This window comes from Ricinus communis, chromosome 3 (assembly GCF_019578655.1).
Source record: "Ricinus communis isolate WT05 ecotype wild-type chromosome 3, ASM1957865v1, whole genome shotgun sequence".
NCBI classification, from domain to species: Eukaryota; Viridiplantae; Streptophyta; class Magnoliopsida; order Malpighiales; family Euphorbiaceae; genus Ricinus; species Ricinus communis.
The window spans coordinates 23373495-23387977 of NC_063258.1; the positions used below are offsets into that span (position 1 = coordinate 23373495).

General features: G+C 27.7%; 1 protein-coding gene across 1 annotated transcript; it reads left to right on the forward strand.

Moving 5' to 3' along the window:
* The first annotated feature begins 6918 nt into the window (after positions 1 to 6918).
* On the forward strand, positions 6919 to 8312 carry LOC8258901 (S-adenosylmethionine decarboxylase proenzyme). Its single transcript, XM_015728285.2, has one exon. It carries the CDS (start codon positions 7077 to 7079, stop codon positions 8181 to 8183), a length of 1107 nt encoding a protein of 368 aa, XP_015583771.2. The 5' UTR covers positions 6919 to 7076; the 3' UTR covers positions 8184 to 8312.
* Positions 8313 to 14483: the final 6171 nt, after the last annotated feature.

The window sequence follows — 14483 nt, forward strand, 5'->3', positions numbered from 1 at the left end:
GTTTGTGGCATAAGAGGAAATTCAAAGTCTATCTTAGTATCTTTATCCTTGTTGGTAAAGGGGTTAAGTAGCATCCATCTTCTTACTTCAATCTTTGAACGATCCGAATTTGTGGATTAAATTGGTAATTTCTAGTTTTCTTCTAATTCAACTTATCATAGTATTTTTGCTATTGGGGAGTTAATTGATGAAACCTACAATTCCCATTAGAACTTGTACAAGCTTTCATTCACAAGTTAAATAAGATTTTTTTCTCTAAAAGACATGGGGTCTCTACATTATTTTCTTAGCATTGAAGTTCACAAAGATGAGACTCTCATGTTTCTTACGCAATCCAGATATATTAAAAATTTGCTATAAAAAGTTGAATAGGAAATGTTAAGGCCTGTTCAACGCCTCTTACTACTGGGAAAAATATATCTAAAGAAGAAGGAGAAGTCATAAGGAATCCAACTTCTTATAGACAAATTATAGGAGCTCTTCAGTATCTCACACACACTCGGCCAGATATAGCATAATGCTATCAACAAGTTTAGTCAGTTTCTTCAACAACCAACTTTGGTTCATTGGCAAGCAATCAAAAGGGTTCTTTGTTACTTGAGTGGAATTGTTTCAGTTGGGTTGTATATCAAATACAATGACAGGCTTTATTTAAATGGATTTTCTGATGCTGATTGGGCGAGTTGCCCAGATGATCGTTGATCAGTTGCAGGGTATTGTGTTTACTTTGGTGATACTTTGATTTCTTGGTCTTCTAAGAAACAACATGTTGTAGCAAGATCGAGCACTGAGTCTGAGTACAGGGCTTTAGCAAATCTTGCTGCAGAGATGTCACGGATTACTTCACTTCTCAAATAATTTTCATTATTTCTATCTTCCAGACCCATAGTGTGGGTTGATAACTTAAGTGCAGCTGCTCTCGCTTCTAATCTTGTGCACCATGCTCGAACGAAGCATATTGAAATAGATGTTCACTTTGTTAGAGATATGGTTTTAAGGAAAAATCTGGAAATTCGATATATTTCATCACATGATCAGATAGTAGGCTGTCTTACAAAGACGCTAATAAATTCTCAGTTTCAGTTCTTGCATGGCAAACTCAGTGTGGTTGAATCACCCTTTCGTTTGAGGGGGAGAGTTAAAACAGCAACGTGATTGTTGTTGTTTCTGTTACTACTTGAAGTGCTCAACCTTGGTGCCAAGTCTTCAACCGAATTTCTTGCTTGTTTACTTAGTCATATATACGTTAGTTGTTCCTATTTCATTGCCTAAGAATCCTTCATGTATTCCTTTTAATTTCTATCAAGTAGTTTGTATCTTCTTATATAAATACAGGAATGAAATATCAGTGAAATATAGAGCTGCATTATTCAATTACTTCTATTGTTCTATCTTTATTTTCTAGCTATTATTTCTGATGTTCTATCTTTTTTTTTAGTTGGAAAGGTGCTATTAAATTCCAAATATATCTCCATAACTTTTGATTGCCCACTAATACTGATTTGAGAGGACTTAGCAATGAAATACAACCTAGATTTAACCGAGTAATGGCCATTAGTGGTAGTGCTAGGCGAATCGGTCTTTGGCATTCCTTTTGAGAAGGGAATGTCCATGATAGCTTAAGTTTCTTCAGTTACACAATGCTCTGATTTTTTAAACGGTCCCAGCCCTTAATCAAATCAGCCGCAAGCACTGTATTACTGTTTATAGAAGAGAGAGTTTGCAGCCTAAATCAGGCAAAGATGGTGTCCATGGGTTGCTCCATATGCATTTGATGCGCCTAGTGCTGTAAATGAACTAAATATCTCGCGAGCTATTCAATACTCAAATCGATAAAAAAAACTCGTTCGAGGTTATTCATTAATTTAAACTAGCTGAGCTCGAGCTTGACAGAGTTTAGTTCGTTAGCTCAAAAACAGATTGTCAATCTCGCTCGTTTGTAAAGTTCGACAAGCAGGTTCATGAGCAAGCTTCTTTATAGATTCGAGTTCGAATTTAAAATAATAATAATAATAATATAACTACAACATTTAAATATAGCTATTACTATTAGTAAGAATTACAATAAAAATAATAAATAATAAACAAATATATTCTTTAATAATTTAATAAAATGGATATTTTTCAAATTAGATAAAATAAAATTGATTCATTAATATAATTTTTATTTTACTTATGAGTTATTGTGTATTATAAAATTTAATTATATTTTTACCTTCTAAATGCATCCTCTATTATACTAATTTAATAAAAAATTACTTATTATTAAAACTTTAATTAGTATACAATAGGTCATGACTAACCAGGCACTAGCATAGAAAGAAAAAGATTAAATATTGTATCTAAATGAATATACCATTGGTATTGTCATTGTTGCAAGATCTTATATATTTTTTAACCTTAACACAAAGTATTTATTTTCAATCTCATACTCTTTAATTCTTAGATATTTCATATTTGTCCAACTCGAATCTTTGAGTCAATAGCAAGAGTCTCGGTGTTGGATTATACGATTTTTTTGAGAAATCTTAATTTAATTGAAATTTTAGTTTGAATTTATATTTATATTTGTAAATGGTATTAAAATTGAAAACTAAGTTAAAATAAATCAAAACTGTAATTTATATAAGTTAATATATTATTATGAAATTTTTTTAACTAACTTTATTATATTACATTTTAACTATTTTATATTTTAAAATTTATTTTAAATTTTATAAATATTATTCATTAGAATATGAGTGCCACAAGAAAATGAAATAGTGGGATTTATTTATATGCTTTTTTAAGTTAACATAGACTTATGATATGTTTAGTATAGTTTCTTGTAACTTTTATGCACCGATGGTCTTTACTTTCATTATTCATGTTGTTTTAATAATACTTTTTTTTTATGTTTTGCTACATTTTTAGAAGTTAATTTTGATAATTTTTATTGTAATTTTTATTTTTATTTTTTACTAAAATTGATATTTTTATCATTCTTTGCTATATTTTTAGATGTTGTTATTGATTAACTTAATTAAAAGGAATGCTTAACGAGCTCGAATTCGAATTTTTCTCATTATGCAACTACTTAATGAATCAAATTCAAACCGAGCTCAAGCTATTCCTCGAACCAAGCTAGTTACGAACTGAGCACAAGCTATTCGTGAGCCTAATTATTTTCAAATGAGCCGAGCTCAAGCTCCATTATAAAGCTCGAATCGAGCTTGAGCCTCTGTCAGAATTAAACAAACCAAGCCTGAACTTGTTGATAATCAGCTCCACTAAGTTCGATTATAGCCCAATGTACCACTAATTTCAACTTAGAAGTAATATAAAAAAACATATACCACTTATTTTAGTTACTATAATATAATAAATTATCTTATTTATTCTAAGGAAATGCATGTTTACTATATATGTATATGTATATATATGTATATGTATACATATATATACATATATATATATATATATATATATATATATATATATATATATATATATATATATATATATATATATATATATATAATGTGTATATATAATTGTGTAAAGATATCGAAAATAATAAAAATAAAAATTAAAAGTTTAATAGCCTAAACAATTCAAACATTTACGGAATTTTGCTATTTTAGTCAATTTTTTAAAATTATCAACTTAGCCATGATTTAGTAAATTGAGCGCAATTTTAGTTTAATTGAGTTATTTGTTAAAATTAAGTAACGTGACAATAATATGGATGCCAGTTAGAAAATAAAAAATCCAAATTAATGGGTTCTAATGCCATATTATTTATATAAATTATTTAATTTTAAATTTTTATTTCTTAAATTGCGTCCATGTTACTATCCACGTTGCTTAATTTTGACCAACTTCTTAATTTGGTAAAAACTATACTCAATTGAATAAATTCATGGCCAAATTGATAATTTTAAAAGAGTTAACCAAAATAATAAATTACCGCAGATGTTTAGATCTTTTAAACTATTAAATCAAATTAAAATTCTAAAGATTTAAATCATTAATATGAAAGAAATTGAAAATAATATGTGATGCATGAACAACTTATTGATTTAATGGAAAAAGTAATAAAAAAATTAAATCCATATATGTGTGTAAAAGTTAAGATTAGGGATAATTATTATTTGCTTCTTATATTATTTCATATTATACTAGTTACTCCATAATATTTAAAAATTATAAGTTTTTATTCTTTCATTTCGTAATTTTATACTAGTTCTTTCGTCAGAATTTTTATTAACTTTTAATTAGGTTTGATTTTATACTATTTACTCTACTGATCTTTGGTGTAATATTTAAATTTCTCCTTATAGTTTATTTAAATTATACTAGAGTCCTTTTGTCTAATTTCTTTATAAAAATTAATTTTAGTATCTGTACAAAATTAATTAACTAGTGTTCTTTAATTACTCTAATTTTTAATACAATTAAATTCTAGTAAAATTTAAACATTATAGAAGTACTTATATTTATCAAAATATTAGAAATTCATATAATTTAACTTTATATTATTAAATTAAAATAAATATCATCCTTATTATTAATTTTTTTACACTAGAACTGTAAGAAGCTTGAGGATCAAATTATATATTTTTTTTCAATTTAGTTCTTAATTTGCATTGACTTTCAGAATGCAAAAGAATTTTAGTGCAATAAATAAAATATAAGGTACAAGTTGTATATTACACAAAAAAAATGAGGAGTTAAATAGTATAAAACCAAATCTAATTAACCATTTTTTTAGTGAAATTCTAATGAAATAGATTTTTAATATAAAATCATAAAATAGAAAAATATAAATATAAATATTAAGGAGTAAGTAGGATAATATGAAAAATACATGAGAAAAATAGTAATTATCCTAAAAATTAAAATAATGAAAAATTAGATAAAAAAAATCTTTACATGAAAGAATATATAAAAAATTTATTCATCTAATAGAATAAATAGAATAGACGAATAAATTCTTTATTAAAAATGTGTTATGAGTATATATTAGAAAATTTGTTTCTATAAAAGGCTAATAGAGATAGAAATTAATGTATAGAAATGGAAAATAAAAAATACTTTTTATAATAAAATGTAATTAGAGTTAATATAAAATATAAGGATATATTAAATTATAAATTTATCTTAATGATCATACATTGAAGTCTATTTTGTAATTTTTTTCATCCTTTTATTTTTTATAATTTTATACTAAAAATCTATTTCATTATAATTTCATTAAACAATGGTTAGTTATGTTTGATTTTATACTATTTGCCTTATTAGTTTTTGTGCAATATATAAATTACTTTTTATATTTTATTAATTGTACTAAATTTTCCTTGCATTTTAAAAGTTAATGCAATTAAAGAACTAAATTGCTAAAATAATATAATTTGATCATCAACCTTCTTATTAAAGTTATAATTCTACTATAACAAAATTAATAATAAGAATAATCTCTTTTATTTTAACAATTTAAAGTAAAACTCTATGGACTTTCAATATTTTGATTAATATAAGGATTTTTAAGATATTTAAATATTACTAGAATTTAATTATGCTAAAATTTAAAGTAATTAAAGAACACTAGTTAATTATTTTTGTACAGAAATTAAAATTGATTTTACATAAAAATTAAACAAAGAAGTTTTAGTATAATAAATAAACTATAAAGGGCAATTTGTATATTACATTAAATATCATAAGTAAATAGTATACAATCAAACCTAGTTAATGGTTGTTTAACGAAAATTATCATGGAAGGGGTTTTTAGTATAAATATATAAAATAAAATAATGAAAATAATATATGTTTTAGATATTAAAAAGTAACTAGTATAATATAGAAAAACACATAAAATAAATAGTAATTATCTTTTTATTTTTTAATTAAAATTAAGATTTAAATATTAAAAAAGTAGCATCTATTATATTATAGTATTAATAAAATTATCATTCATTTTCTTTTTAGGTGCGTGTCTTATAAATATTTGACTTGATCAAATTTTGGATTAATTTAACTTGAAATTAAAAACTTTTAGGCCTATTTGATGAAAAGGTTAAAATCTGATCTATTTGACAACTTGACACAAGTTGAGGGACAAAAACTGACCCTTTGTCCTTAAGATTTGTCGCAGTTTAGAATACGACCACGTAACACGCGCGCTTAAACTCGCGTGAGAGAAAATCAGTACGGAGGCCCAGTGAATTTGGGCCAGATAATAGCCCAACGTGCCTATCTTTCAGCAAATCTCGCCGCCGCGTGGACTGGATATGCATTCGGGCGACACAAAATCAAAAACAAAAAAAGATCTAGAAATTGCGAAGAAAACTCCAACTAGTTTTTACTAAGAGCACACTTTGCCAGGCCCTTTTGAGTCTCTATAAATACATAGCTTACTCCTCTATTCTCTCTCGCACAAATAATTCGGACCATCTTAAAGTATTATCTGTTGTTTGCCCCTCAGATTTCTCTCTGTCTTTGGCTTTTACGATATCTCCTTTTTCTTGTTTCCAAGTTGAAGTTGCTGTGCTAAAGAAAATACTCATTGATTATAATCTAAGGTTTCTAGGTGTTTTAAGGTTCTCCATGTGTTGTTTTTTCAGGTTTGATTATGTTATATTGGAACTGATTGGAAATTAATTTTCATTGATTTGGGTTGCAGAGAAGAAGTGTGAATGTTGTAATGGAGACGAAAGGTGGCAAAAAGAAGTCAAGTAGTAGTAATTCCATTCAGTACGAAACTCCTCTTGGTTACAGCATTGAAGACGTTCGTCCAAACGGTGGCATCGAGAAGTTCAGATCTGCTGCTTACTCCAACGTAAGTGAATGTCGAAAGAAAACTCATCTTTATAAGAAGTTATTGATGTTTGTTTTGATTTTTTATCTTTTTGTTTGTTGCAGTGCGTCAGGAAGCCATCCTGATACCTTCTCACAATAACAAGTTCAGCAAAAAATGCATTCTTCCGTAGACTAGTAGTTTTTCCATTTTCAATCAAATTCCAAACGGAAAACATCAGTCAAAAGAATCAGTCTTTTAGCATTTTAGCTGTTAATCTTCCTTTCGATACTCCGCTATGGCCATCGACTCACCGCCTCCTTCTCCAATTGGCTTCGAAGGCTTTGAGAAGCGTCTCGAAATAACCTTCCAAGAACCACCCATTTTCAAAGACCCAACAGGGCGTGGCCTACGGGCCTTAAGTCGTTCCCAGCTTGACTCAATCCTCGAACCAGCTTGCTGCACCATTGTATCACAACTCTCCAACACTCAGTTTGACTCATACGTGCTCTCCGAGTCAAGTCTTTTCGTTTACCCTTTCAAAATAGTCCTCAAAACTTGTGGTACTACGAAGCTTCTTTTATCCATCAAACCGATTCTCTCACTGGCCGACTCGCTCTCAGTGGCTGTAACTCATGTTCAATACTCACGTGGCACTTTCATTTTCCCAAATTACCAGCCTGCCCCTCACCGTAGCTTCTCTGAAGAAGTTACCACCTTGAATGAGTTCTTTAGTCACTTAAACCCCTTGGCCTACGTAATCGGGGATTGGCATATTTACTCGGCATCACAATCTGAACCGTTGATGAGGGGTAATCGGACGGATATGGCTACTGTCGAGATATGCATGACGGGCTTGGAAAAAAAGAAAGCGGCCGTGTTCTTCAAAAGCTCGGGTAATACAGCAAGTGAAATGACTAAAATATCCGGGATACGTGATATAATACCAAGTCACGTGATATGTGATTTTGACTTTGACCCATGTGGGTACTCGATGAATGGGATCGACGGCTCAGGTTACTCTACAGTGCACGTGACCCCGGAGGACGGGTTTAGTTACGCGAGCTATGAGGCTCTAGGGCTTGATTACGGCGAGATTAAGTTAAACCCGCTAATTAAGAGGGTGCTTAAATGCTTTGGACCCAAACAGTTTTCTGTTGCTGTCACGTGCCGTGGTGGCGGGGCAGAGTGGTGGGCCGTGGAGTGTAGTGACGTGGATGGGTACACGTGTAAGAATGCGGTGAAGCAAGAGTTGCAAAATGGTGCATGTGTTGTGTACACAAGTTATGAAATGAAAGAAGGTCATGTCAGGATGGTCACGCAGTGCTGGAAAGAGGTGACGGAAGTGGATGAGGAGGCGGTGAATGACGGCGGAGGCCGAGGCAGCTTGGTGGTTTGTCTTTGAGATTTTACAACAGTGGTTGGTGTTATCAGTATTGTAGGGTTTGTTTTTTATGGACTGACTATATTATATATTTTTATAGCCTTTGTTGTTTTATGGGAATTTGGAATAAAGAGAGGTGTTTTTATGTCATTATCTGGTGTACTTTGCGTCGATTTGAAGTTGATATAGTTAAATTAGTTTTATGAGTTCTGAAGCAGATAATCCAATGCAATGATATGTTGTGTCAAATATTTTGAGGTGTGTATGTGTTTCTTCTTTCTTCTTCATTTTGTATTCCTTGTGTTTTATTATATAATACTTTGAAAAGTTATCTTTAAAAAGTCGCATTTGAATTATGTTAAGATTTTTGATATGCTTTTTCATCTATAAGAACAAGGGTAAGTTTAATCATGTTGTATACACTTGCGTGGCGTAAAATTTTGAAATTAAGAATAAGAGAGTTCATAGTCTGTAAAATTGGTTTATGATCTCTATTTTAATAAGAGATGCAGATGATATAATCATAATCATCCTAAAAGTGCACAGGTATAGCCTTCAGAGTATGAGAATTTTGCGCCTGAATTTTGGTTGTAATGATCAGTTTGACATTGGTTTGTGAATTTGGTTTTGTATATCAGTTATAAGATTATACAAAGAAAGAAGGGCTTGTAATCAAATTGGTATACGAACTTCCTTGAAAGATCTCTGAAACAATTTTAGTCTTCTTGCGAGGAAAAGAAAAAATATGAAGTTAATATTACTTTTATTGTTTATAATTAAAATAAATTTGAATTTTAGATTATTAAATATATATAATTTCTCTTTACAGAAAGAAAGTAAAGTGAAGTTATAGTATCTATTAAAATTTTAATTATTATGCAACTCTTTTAAAATATAATTTGTGTAATAGCGATCGCTTATTTAGATAAAAATTAAGTTTATATTAGCTGTTTTTCCATGCATTTTTTATTATAAAATAAAGTTTACAAAAAATATTAAATAAAATTTCTAGTAATGTTAAAAAATAACAAAAAAATATCTATAGATATTTTTAAATCTTTTTTAACTTTTTAATTTTTTAAAATCTTATTAGTGTAGTAATATAAAAATTATTTTATAAATATTTGATAATTAATTTTAATATTATTTAATTAATAATATAATTAAAAATTTATTTCTAGTTAATATAATATTTAATATAAATTGTTATTTTTAGAGTTGAAATCTAATAAGAAAATTAATTTATTAGTTAATATAACATTAAAAAATAATTAATATACTATTATTAGAATAGAATTATAATTTATTATTTAATTAGAAATTAATTTACTAATACTATAATATTAAAATATATTTTTAGAATCAAAATTATTGTTTAATTAGAATTTTAATTAATAATTTAATTAAAAAATTATAACATAAACCCGAATTTCATACGTTAAAACTAAGTACATATACCAGAATAAAGATTTTATGTCTCATATATATATATATATATATATATATATATATATATATATAAAACTAGCTGTAATGCATATAAATTAATAATAAAATTTAATATACATGCAGCAATTATTTAAATGTAAATATGTCTAACAATTGTGGAAATATAAAACAGTACTATTTGTCATCAAAATTAATGTATTAAATGTTTTAGGACAATGTCTCTGATGATTAAAATAAAATATCAAATGGACCACCATTAACAAATCAAAACCAGAAGCAGAATCTACAATTTGGGCCATATAATTGATAAGCTGATGATGCCAAGGCTCAGAAACAACTGACAAGAGGATTACTCTGTGATTTTGTTTGTGGAGAAGAGACAACTTAAGCGAGCACTCACTTCCCCATGAGAAATTTGCGCCAGTGCCAGGATTCTTCATTTGTCTACTTCTTTTTCTTTGCCATTTTTGCCTTTATTAAGACCAACGTTTTCAGAAGACACGGCCCTCTTTGCCCTGTAGTTAATTATGATGTTCATTGCCATCATTGATATATGTTTGGCCTTGGCCCATGTGCTTCCTTTTACAGAAAACTGCGGCTTAATTTCATGTCCCTTTTGTTAAATGGAAAATATATTCTCTTTCTTTTTGATACAATAGGGAATAGTATTAGAAGGAGCAGTATCCTCTCTTAAAATTTGATGCATTGGGTTCCATGACATTCTGCCTACATACAGCAAACCATTAACTACGGATGAAGTGTCACTCTCATGGATGATAACCTGTCATCTGCTACGATCAATAACTCTTAGGCCTTCACAAATAGCAGCAGTTTTAGCTCAGACAGATGAGCATTTGAACTGAATTTTTAATATATTCTTTTTCTGCATGGCAAGTACAACCTGATCTGCATGATCATGTAAAACAACTTGCCTTAAAAAATGGATGCATCTATTTTTAGCTTAACTGCATGCACCGGTAAAGGAGTAGACATAGTTCTAAGAGTTCTCATTGAGTAATATATGGTGTATTACTAAGACCGAGTATCACCAGATTGCCTTAGGCTTAGGCGAATGTTCAATATTGCCTGGAATTCTGCTGCAGAAAAGAAAAATCTACCCATTACTTCCCTCCTTCAAGAACACATGTATTTGGATTAATTAGGAAAATTAACTGTAACCTTTCCCAGGTTTACATTTCTAGCATTTTGGAGGACTCTGCCCGTGCGTAGATTTGGAATCTATCAATAATACAAGACATTGATACTTTCACCATTCCCAACTCGCCAAAAGATTCCATCCTCTAGCAGCCTTTTCGGTTCCGTTAAGCTTGACTGAAAATATGATGGGTCACATAATTTAATTAGTAGAACGGAAGAAATCTTTCTGGGGAAGTATTTTCTTTGGAACAGGAAAATAAAGAGAATTATAATACTAAATATTGTTGCCACACACTTGTTTAACAAGAAATACGTAATTCAAAGCCACCTTCCTTAGCTCCTCATCCCCACAACGCCATACCTTCCTCATCATTTTTTTCTTCATTGCCTGTGAAATGCTTTCTTATGAAAGAAAGAGGTCCTCTTGTCCCCTCCTTCCATCATTTTCTCTTTATTTTCCAATTCACCAATCTTCAATTAAATATGCCAAGCCTTTTGAGTTTCTCTATATTTTTTAAAATCCTGTCACAGACAGTCCGAGCCTCCCACCGTGCTAATTTTGAAGAGATCGACGTTCCACCTAGTTTGGATAGAAAGAGAAATTGAAAATGCAACAGGACACCGCACAGGAATACATAATTTTCTAAAAACTTAGGAAATAAAACATTCGCAAACGCTTATATATATATATATATATATATATATATATATATAATTATTATTTATAAATCAGATACTTATAAATCATGCTAATATTTTAAATAAAATTTAAATTAGCAATAATTATTTATAAAAAAAAATAAAATATAAAATTAATAAATGACTATTTTAAATTTTCTATTACGTAATCAAAGAATCAATTAATATAATTGGTTATGTTGGTATATATATATTGTAGGATTTATTCACTAAAATATTAGTTGATATTTATTGAATTTTAAAAACTACCAATTTACTATAGAAGAATAATATATGAAAAATAATGTGTTAATAGAGACTTTCAAACATAAAACGAATAAAAACTCAGAATGTTAATATAACAAAGAAAATTATATAATTGAAAAAGTTAAAAGTTATCTACAAATAAAAAGTAAATTAAACATGAAAACAATTATAAATCCTTTTCAAAGTAAGAAATTTAATTAAATTGAAAAAAACTCTTAAAAAAGTTTTTTAAAATTTTTAAAAATAAATAAAAAGATAAAAAAGATAATAGAACATGTATTTTAAGTTTTTAAAACATGTCCAATGAGTTTTTGGCGATATCTAAAATATGTCCGACACGGAAATATATCCATTTTAGAGTTCTCGTTGAACCTAGCTTTCCAGATAATCCGATTTTCAGTGAAAAGGCTGCTTACATCCTATATTACTAAACTTGCCAGGAACTTATGGATCGTCTCCTAGCACTCTTCATTTCCCACCTACATAAGCTTAAATTTACCTTCCTTCCACAACTTAAACTAACTGTCAAGAAAGAAAGATAGGATAATTAATGCAAATTCTCCATCCTACTCTAACAAAAAATGTTAATTTCATTTCCTAATTCAATAAGGAGTTTTAATGATATTAGAAATCTTCAAGACATAAAGAGTTCAAACAACAAGAGAAATCCTAATCCAGTTGATTGTGTATGAGTCACTCAAATATGATAGACTAATGTCTAGAGTTTGCATGAAGAAGTTATCAAATATAATACTTTATGAGTGTTAGTGAAGCAAGAGATCAAGCTTAGGTTGGAGATTTAAAGTTCAAATGAGATTGGTGTTAATCAAGACAATCAGTCTCAACTTCATTTTATCAACTTAATTCAATATATGGAGCTATAATCAAGTCAAGATAGGTCCTAGTAATCAGGTTAAGCTATTTGGAGCTCAATATTCAAGAATAGACCGCATATTAATTACTTAAGAATGAGCTAAGGTTGAATGAATTAGGAGGGATTTTTATATTTTAATTAAGTCAAACTCTTTTCTAATAAAGAAGGGTGATGCATGTAATTGTTAGAAAAAATCCAATTAATAATTAATAATAGCGAAACATAATAAAAATTACTTAAAATCAATTTAAGGTTTAACATCTTAAACACATAGTATATTACAACTCTTGGATATACTAAATCAGACTGTATTTCACATAATTAAATATCTATATCTATTTTTAAAAAATATTAGAATTATCTGTTATAGCATAGAAATCCAATGAAACTGATATTTTGACTTTCTAGCTTTTTAACTATAGAGTCTCTAGTGTATCCACAAAGAAGTAGAAGCAACAACATAGAGATATGATATTATTATTTGTCAAACTTTCTTGCTAAAGCCAAAGAAACAAAATCCTAGATTTATTTTCTTCTGCAGCCATTAAAATCTCTACAATATTATTTTTTTAGAAATATTGTGTAGTTTAATCTGCAAAGATAATGACTTCATATTATTCTATATAAATGTATTCAGAAGATTATACCCTAATATTGATTATTATATAATATTTCTATTATTTATTTAATTTATATGTGTAAAATGTAAATGTAATATTTCTTTTAATTTTTACTTTTAAACTCCTTTTTAGTAAATAATTACTAATTATTTATTTAATTCATTAATTAAAATATAATTAATTTTATGACATATTACTAACGATAGTCTTTATTAGTTATAGTGTTGTTTTAAGTTATTTTTTTTTTAAATTTAAGAGTTTTATTACTAGTCTTTTTATTATTTGTTTCTACAGCCCATCGGAAAAAGTATTTATGAATTCTAGTCTAACCATTTGCAAATAAATCATATTCATCATAAAAGTATACTAAATAAAAATTCATCAATATTCAGTTAAATATATCTAATATATGCATAGTAGATTAGTAGTTGAATTTAGTTGTAATTTGATTTCTTTTTTACTACACAGTCATTTGTTATTGTAATTTGTTTAAATTTGTTCCTTTTCGTACTACATAGTCATTATTATTATTATAGTTATTGATTCAAACTCTAATTGTTTTGTTATTTATTTTAGGATATTTTAATATTTTATATTTTGAAAATAATTATATATATTTAGAAGTTATTGATTCTTAAAAAAAAAATTTCTAGAAGAGTATTTATTTTAAGTGGCAAGCTATTTAACTTCATGTGTGTATAATTATATTATTTAATATTTTTAAAAATAATTTTTTTAATATGGACTTATAAGGGATTGTTATATTCTGGACTGAAATACATTTAGCATTATGTAACTAGGTCTATTAACATATACAGTTTTGCATTATTTGAAAAATGTGTTTTTATTCTACGATTTTTATCCACAATTAAAATAAAAGAATCTTGAGCTGAAAAAATGATTTTTTGTTAAAACACGATATTTTACTTCAATAAAATGTAAAACTATTTTCTCCATTGCCAAAAAAATAATTATTCTGAATAAATCTCTTGAGAACACCAAAAGACCAATGGTTTATATATTATGTTACTAATAAATATATTTATATAAAGAATATGCTTTTAAAATATTTATGTATGATTTATATTTAAAGATGTACGAGATTTATTATTAAAATTAAAATGTAACTTTTTTCTTTTGTATTTTGTTCTTTAGTTTATATTAGATTAAAATGTATAATTTCTTTTTAAAGTGTCTATTATGTAAGCATGAACCTGTGTTATATATTTGATGAATCTCAAGTGATACTTTGATGAATTTATTAATTATAATCGA